General features: G+C 40.1%; 1 protein-coding gene across 1 annotated transcript; it reads left to right on the top strand.

Annotated features, from left to right (window-relative positions):
- Positions 1 to 1493: 1493 nt before the first annotated feature.
- Positions 1494 to 8660, top strand: LOC128398974 (vomeronasal type-2 receptor 26-like). The gene is made up of 6 exons (XM_053360234.1): positions 1494 to 1711; positions 2390 to 2681; positions 3878 to 4126; positions 5151 to 5378; positions 7092 to 7218; positions 7762 to 8660. Exons 1-6 carry the CDS (start codon positions 1494 to 1496, stop codon positions 8658 to 8660), a joined length of 2013 nt encoding a protein of 670 aa, XP_053216209.1.
- Positions 8661 to 8860: the final 200 nt, after the last annotated feature.

The following is an 8860-nucleotide window of genomic DNA, read 5'->3' on the forward strand; positions in this document are numbered from 1 at the left end:
GTGATGGGCCATTAGGAGAACAAAGGAAAAGGGGCTCTGTGTGAGACAGGAAATGGTTGGGGCCCCTCCCTCAATTGGTTGGAAAGACAAAGCCTGGGTTTAGAGTTGAGAGTTTGCAGTGATGCAACCTAGAAATAAATCAGAAAGAGTCATAGAGCAATGTTTGATGTCTTTTTTAATCCAAGGGTACAGCTAAGAGAAAAATTAGACCCTTTAGGGGTCTTAATGCTGTGAACCCCTCCATCATAGGCTTAGATCTCATATATATATATATATATATATATATATATATATATATATATATGCGTAAATAAACCATATATTCTAAAAACGCCAGAATCTCTGCTGTGCCTCATTCCAAAAGGATATACAAAGTGTGGGTGAGCACCTGAAGCACCGGGAATCACAAACCACTTAGAGAATGGGGTGGAGTGCAAGAATAAGTATGTCTGCCCTTAAGTTATTTTCCCATTTGTAAAGCACAAAGAAAGGGAAGGGGGAATATAATAACCTATTTCTGGCACAACTTTTTACATTTTGGCAAAGAAAGCAGTGACAAAATGAGATAAGGAAAGGGAGATGCAAGAATAACAAGAGGTAATATTGAGCCCTGCCAACAAATTAGAAATGTGTTTCCGTGTTGGCAGAGACATTACCCATGTCTCATTTTAGTTTCTCCAGCAAAAAAGCTGGTGCTTTCCCCCCATCCATTAGCAAGACAAGGACTGCATCCTTGGTGGCAATGGACCAGACAAGGACACCAACTAATGCCATTGTTCTTTCATGTGAACTTTGAATGCAATGTAAGTAGTGGAAGGCTCCAACTCTCCGTACTTTTCCTCTTTCCAGGTCAGAATTTCAAGAGGCTAGTGCTATGATCAAACATGTTCATTTCATCCCTAAGAGACCAAAGGGTTGTATTTCCAGCGGGGTTTTTTCTGATTGTTTATCATTGTAAATCAAAATCTCATGAAGTGTTGTTGTTGTTTTTTAAAAAAAGAAACACAAGTGACTATCTTCCCATTAATTATCAAAAGAACTATAATTAAAGTTCCTGCTTGTCAAATCGCTTCCTAGACTTGCACAGTACACTATCAAAACAAATGAAAAGGTCTGTGAAAGGTACTATAATTTAGCCTTTAAAAGACTGTTGCACTTGGACTATTCTGGATCACAACCCCATCACCTGTTTTAAATGCTGTGAACTGTAGCCCAAAACATCTGAGGGATACTAGGTTGGAGACGGCAGAGAGAGAGAGAGAGAGAGAGAGAGAGAGAGAGAGAGATAACCTCCAATAATCACAGCTAGATGTGGGAATCAGAAACAAACAAGGATCCATCAGCACCATCTCTATCCCCCCCCCCCCAGTTTTCATAGTCAGGATTTCATACCTATCATCAGACTAAAAGGCCAACAAGTTAAACTACTTCAGTTTCAAAAGCTGTAATAGTGCTAGAGGAATTTTAGTGTGTATGGAAAAATTGTTCCAAAGATGGTGGCATTGTTCTTCTTGCTGCTGATTCTACTTCCTCATGCAATAAGCAAATCTCCCATTGTTAAATGTCATGTCCTTGATCCATACATTCCACTTCATCAATATCATCAGGAAGGAGACCTCATCATTGGTGGCATAGCCTCTCATAGCATCATCATCTCCATTTCAATAGCCTTCACCGAAAAACCCCTACCAACATTGCATGAAGAGCTAAAGTAAGACCTGGGTAATTTCATTTCTGCATTTTAATTCCTTCTTTAGACACTGGAGTGATCAGTTTTAGAGGAAGTGTGACTAAACTGTGGCCCTGCAGTGGTCGTTGGACTCCATCAGTTCCATCAATAATAATGGAAATTGTTGGACAACAGCATCTGGAGGGCCACAGTTCTCCAACCTTGTCCTAGAGGCAGAAGTACTGTTTGGGTCGAAGGAGATGTGAGGTGGAAGAAATGTGGTCGGGAGGGTCTCCTCTAGTTTGAAAGATATGTTGCCACTTTCCCCATTGAATTAAATATTCAGGTATCATATGAAGACATGTAACATTGTTGTGGAAATATCTGCATCAGTACTGCTTCAGGGCCCAGGAGAGTGAAATAAGTACAGGATTTCTACACAGATTATGAAGCCAGCATTAAAAATGTACATCGGGGACATTTTAAAGTCTGCGCTCCCCTCCCATAGAATTTCCCCCTTCTTCCCTTTTCAACCTTGTAGGCAAGGAGGAGGATCACTTGTAGTGATAACTGTTCAAGAGTTTCCTCCCCTGCAAAAAAAGAAGTAATAATTAAATGAACACAGTAATAAATAATACTAATGAGGATGATGAAGAACAGAGTTATGATAAATTTACAAAGTGTTACATGCCCTTCTGATGGAAAATGAAACTCTTTTAGTGTGGTGCCAAAGAATTACCAGCACATCCTGGCCTTGCAATTTGCAGTGAAGGAGATCAACGAAAACCCTAAGCTCTTACCCAATGTCACTTTAGGCTTCCGCATCTATGACAGCTATTTCAATGCCAAATGGACCTCTCATGCAACAATGTTGCTCAAATCCACACTGGAAACATTTGTCCCCAACTACATCTGTGACATCGAGAAAAACTTGATAGCCATCATTGGGGGACTGGACTCCCAAACTTCTCTTCATGTGGCAACAATCTTGGATATCTATAAGGTTCCGCAGGTGAGATATATATCTCTCTGACGTGTCATGGAAACTAGGCATATTCAGATAGATTTGGATAATAAAATGTGCACATTTCAAATAATCTGCTAATGGCAGATCCAAACTAAGAAATGAAGTATGGTTAGCACATAAGTTATTGCTTCTGGTGTACCTTTTGGCCTAGCCAGTTCCTGATACAGTGGGACCTCGGGTTGCAGACGCTTCAGGTTACAGACACTGCTAACCCAGAAATAGTAGCTCGGGATAAGAACTTTGCTTCAGGATGAGTATAGAAATTGTGCGGCGGTGGCAGCGGGAGGCCCCATTGGCTAAAGTGGTACCTCAGGTTAAGAACAGTTTCAGGTTAACAATGGACCTCAAGAACGATTAAGTTCTTAACCCGAGGTACCACTGTATATGATAACAGCTGATTGGCACGTGAGAATCACTTGACTTAGCAAAAATAGCATGCACAGGCCAAATGGCAAGGATTGGAAGGTACAAATGGAAATTGCCGCAGTGATGCTTATAATACCCAAATCTAATATTTAAAAGTTATTGTTGCTTCTGTCTCTTTCTCCTCCTACCACAACTACGTTTAGCTGATATATGGCCCTGCTCCAGTGATGAATGATAAAACCCCAGGCCTTTTCTTCTACCAGATGGTGCCCAAGGAAACCCGGCAGTATAAGGGGATCCTGTCTTTGCTTCTGCATTTCAGGTGGATATGGATTGGGATCCTTACTTTCTATGATGAGAATGCAGAAAGATTTGTGCAAACTGTGGTTCCACTATTTTCCCAGAGTGGCATCTGTTTCGCCTTCATAGAAAGAAGTCACAAATTTACTTATGTCACTGAAATTAATGATATGTTTAAACTGGGGGCAAAAATACATGACAAAATAAATGATAGCAAAGCCAATGTAGTGTTGGTTTATGGAGAATCATATTCTCTGGCATTTTTTAGATGGTTGCCTTACCTATCAGAACTGGAACAAAGTTCAAATACGCCAAAAGGTAAAGTATGGATTATGACAGCTCAGGTAGAGCTCACTTCTTTTGTCTATCAACGGACTTGGGATACAGAAATACTCCATGGGGTTCTCTCATTCACAACTCACTCAAATGATTCGCCAGGATTTCATCAATTTGTCAGGAGCAAAAACCCTTCCAATCCGAAAGGAGATGGCTTCATTTTGGACTTCTGGCAACAGGCATTTGGCTGTGTATTTCCAAATCAAGTGGTTGGCAGTGTGAAGGGGGATATTTGCACTGGGCAAGAGAAGCTGGAGAATCTTCCTGGTCCTTTCTTTGAAATGAGCATGACCAGCCAGAGCTACAACATCTACAATGCTGTCTATGCTGTGGTTCATGCTTTACATGCTATGTTTTCATCCCGAGGCAAACACAGACGAGTAATGATCAATGGAGGAATGAAGTTTGACAAACAACCGCTGTGGCAGGTAATGGGCTGAACCCCCTTCCTCAAAGAGGTTCAAAAGCCTTTGGTTTTATACAATTGCTAACTGTCATTTTCCCTATGCAACCACAGCTTGGGGCACCAATGTGGGTGCGGCAATGCTCTTGAAATCTTCCCCATGTGCCGCCAAACCACTTCTTCAATTCACTGCCCTTTGGCCATGAGATAGTTGCTTTATGTCTCTCGAAATGCAAATAGAGCCAAATGGGTTCTCCATTTGCTTTTCTAGCTTCAATTTCAACCTACTAGACATCCCTGCCTATTGACATCAGACAGATACCTTCACTGTATTCATTTAGGCACATGCTTAAAATATTTTTGTTTACACAAGCCACGTGAGTGTTCTCGTATTTTAATCTCCTTGCATTTTACTTCTAATTTTAAACCTTTTAAATGTCTTCTTTTAAACTGTTGGAACTTAAAGTAGAAATACTGAAAGAGAACAAAAGGAATGAATTCTATCCAAGCATGATTTAGCCAACTTCTAGACTTTCCCTTTATCACCATTCCTTCTTCAACCTGTTCCTTCAACTATTCATATCAACCTCTTAGATCAGCATGAGGCTGATTCCCCATTTACCTCTGAAGTTGGCATATAAAAGGAATAATATATCACCTACCAAAGCATATAGAGTCTATAGAGAGCAAAGTGATATAACCTGGAGAGGTACCTATTTATCTACTTGCACTTTGATGTGCTTTCAAACTGCTAGGTTGCCAGGAGCAGGGACTGAGCAACAGGAGCTCACCCCGTCGCGGGGATTCAAACCGCCGAACTTCTGATAGGCAAGCCCTAGGCTCTGTGGTTTAACCCACAGTGCCACCCACATCCCTAAATCACACACACACACACACACACACACACACACACACACTAAAAAAATGTGAAAAGAAAACTGCTTTCCTTCAAAGTTTATATTTGGAATCCTGACACGAAAGTGAACATCATGATCATCTTTTGCTGAATTGAAACCTTTTCTATGTTTTCTCTTTCCTTTTCAATCCAGCTCCACCATTTTCTGAGGGGTATCTCATTCAACAACAGTGCTGGGGATAAGATTTCCTTCGACCGGAATGGGGAGATACTAGCTGGATTTGATATTACCAATTGGATTCTTTCCTCCAACCAAACCTTTCAGAGAGTGAAGGTAGGAGGGGTGGATTCCCTGGCTCCTCCACATCAAGCGTTGACCATCAATGAGGGAGCCATAAAATGGCACCATTGGTTTAACCAGGCAGGATGCGAACATCAGCCATTTGTGAACATAACATACAAACATATTTTCATTGTGCGGTGTTCAGCCTTTTAAAAAATGGATTAAAGGTAGCATAAGCTATGAATTAATGTTATAAGCTGAATGCACAGCCTGTATAGTGGTTCTTGTTTCACTGAAAGTGAATATATAAATTGACAACTTGAAGAAATGAATTCTAAATAGATTTTAATGGTAGTGAATATACTGTTAAAAGTTTGCAATATCAGTCTGGATGAAACCCTGGTTCCCTATACAGTCATGGGATTCTGCATCAATGAGGGGAGAACACAGAAAGGGGAGCTTGCTGAACTATTTTAAATATAGCCATATGTTTAAATGTTTAAATAAAGTCATATATACTCAAGACTGTGGTCTCCGGCCATCATTAAAAGAAAATCAAACTCCTGGGTAAACCACCACAGATTCTCTCTCTACTTGGAGACTGGTGTGGCATATAACAATGTAAATTGAAATTACACTCAATGGGCCAACCTAGATAGTATCTGGAATACTTGGGCTCCCACACATCTGTGCCTCTATCCCAAATTTATGAGAATACTTTGACAAGGAAGAAACATGAAATGACATCAAATTTTACATAAGCCCCATAACAAAAGCCTAATCCCTATAGCCTCTGGCTGTTATATTCCTAGATAGAACTAAAGAGCAAAGTAAGGTCTTCAGTGTTTAAAATATTCTGTACAATGTCATCAACAAGGAAGTCCTTGCCCCCTCTGTACCTTGGTACACCCTGACAGTCACTAAGAATCATATGCCAGGACATCTGAATGCTCCACCTTAGATGAGGATATTAAACCCACAAATGAATAGCTCAGTGGAGATTTAACTGCCATCACCTGCTGGATATAAAGCAGTGGCTCTCTATTATGGCTTTGCTAAAAGGCGCAAGGCAAGGATGTTGGATGATATAATGCAGATTACACAAAAACACATTGGACCAAACCACAGGGGCTGAACTTTAAACAAAATATTTTTTTAAATAGATTTTGCTTTAATGGGCAAGGAAAACATTAAACATGTTGTTCAATTTTTCATTTTTCAAAATTCATAAATTAAAATTATTTAAAAAGTGAAATATTAATCATGTTTTAACCACTCTGATGTTTGTCAACCATTGAAAGTGTGTCATTCTTGACAACCATGATTAAAGTGCATCAGTGGTTTTCACCAAAATTAGAAAGAAACCTATCTATGGCTGGCATGTATAAATATTTCAGTTTTAAAAAAGGATCCATATGTCAATGTTCAGCACTTTCTAAACTGTGGATCCTTTTATAAATGACCTCACAAGGTAGATGAAACATGGCGTGCTTCAAGGTTTTAAAATAGCAGGTGTATAACTTTGAGGCTTAATTTGCATTAAGGGACACCACCACAACCCCTTAATGCCACTCTGACAGAAAGAGGTGTGCATACCTAGTCCGAGCCCTGACTATACAGGATATTAAAAATATTACTATCCGCAACAGTAACGGCAAACATAACAATTTATTAGAGTTTGCACATTGAGTCAATGGGAAATGTCAGAAAATGAGTCATAATGGAATGGAAACAACCTATTAGGTGAATCGCTGTTGTTCTTTTGCAAGTTCCTTTTAATGAAGAGCTCAAATTTGAGTGGACTTTGAGTCCACTTTTTAAATACATCTCTCTCTTTCATTTGTGTATTAGACAAAGCCTGACTCTGTATGCACTGAGAGCTGCCGCCCTGGTTTTTACAGGAAAGTAAAGGAGGGGGAAGCATTTTGCTGCTACGATTGCATCCCATGTCCAGAAGGGAAGATTTCAGATCAGAAGGGTAAGAAATTTATTGTATATATTTAAAGCCTGTTGCCTCTAATCGAGAACATGCATATGAAATCATACATTCACCAAGATTCCTTTGACAGTTCAGGAAATATTGAGAAATCTTGCTGAAGAGGGACATAATGAAAGTGTGTGTGTGAGAGAGAGAGAGAATTTGTGATTGTGGATGTTGAATGTTGTTATTAAGGAAGAATCCTATAGCAAGATCCACCACATTGAACAGGATTAGGATAAAGTGGATTTTCAGATGAGCCAGGAGGTTTCTATAAGAGCTGGAAATATGCCATCATATCTGCTTGATATGATATAATAAACAAAGATTAAGCAGGCGGAGGTGAACGTGATGCTTCTTAAACTGGTGTAAGCCTTGGACCCTTTTTAAATCTCTTTTTAAATCATTTTAATAATGTATTCAAAAGATTATACTTTAATTGTTTAAAAAAATGGTCCAAATGTTGAAATGAAAAAAAAAATAGAAGAATAAACGCATGTTGGTCATATTTTAGGGATTAAGAACCATTTTTTTCTTTCTCAGACATGAATGACTGCTATGAATGTGAAGATGAAAAGTATCCAAACAAAGATAAGAATTTATGTATTCCCAAGCATACAACATTATTGTCCTTTGAAGAACCTCTGGGCCTCAGCTTAGCCTCTTCTGCTCTTTTCTTTGCTTTCATTACAGCACTGGTACTAGAAATATTTGTGAAGCACAGGGACACTCCCATTGTGAAAGCCAACAACCGGGACCTCACCTACGCTCTGCTCATCTCCCTCTTGCTTTGCTTCCTTTCTGCATTACTGTTCATCGGATATCCTAACAAAGTGGCATGTCTCCTCCGCCAAACTGCGTTTGGCATCATCTTCTCAGTGGCTGTTTCTTGTGTGCTGGCAAAAACCATCACTGTGGTTCTGGCTTTCATGGCCACAAAACCAGGATCCAGGATGAGGAAATGGGTGGGGAAGGGACTGGCAAACTCTATTGTCCTCTCCTGCTCCCTTATCCAAGCACTCATCTGCACTCTGTGGCTGGTGATCTCTCCTCCATTCCCTAATGCTGATATGAAGTCAGTGGCTGAAGAAATTGTACTGGAGTGCAATGAGGGGACGGTGACTTTTTTTTACTGTGTCTTGGGCTACATGGGCTTCCTAGCTTTGGTCAGTTTCACTGTGGCTTTCCTTGCCCGGAAATTACCTGACAGTTTCAACGAAGCCAAGTTCCTCACTTTCAGCATGCTGGTCTTTTGCAGTGTTTGGTTGTCCTTTGTTCCTTCCTACTTGAGCACAAAGGGGAAATACATGGTGGCTGTGGAGATCTTCTCTATCTTAGCGTCCAGTGCTGGCTTGTTGGGTTGCATCTTTTCCCCAAAATGTTACATTATTTTGCTGAAGCCAGAGCTAAACAGTAGGGAACACCTAATAAGAAGAAAATGATGAAGAAATCAAAGGTCTGTGTCATTGGCTATAATATCTAGTTCAGGGATTTGTATGTATCCTTGAAAAGAAGCATCCAGAAACCTCCTCAATCTCCCATATTCAGCTATTCCAGATCCACTGTATCTTTTCCTCTGCTCACTATGAAGTCTGCATTTGTCATTCTTAGGCCTCGGCACTGTACTCTTCTGCTCTCATGC

The sequence above is a fragment of the Podarcis raffonei genome, chromosome 13 (genome assembly GCF_027172205.1).
Source record: "Podarcis raffonei isolate rPodRaf1 chromosome 13, rPodRaf1.pri, whole genome shotgun sequence".
NCBI classification, from domain to species: domain Eukaryota; kingdom Metazoa; phylum Chordata; class Lepidosauria; order Squamata; family Lacertidae; genus Podarcis; species Podarcis raffonei.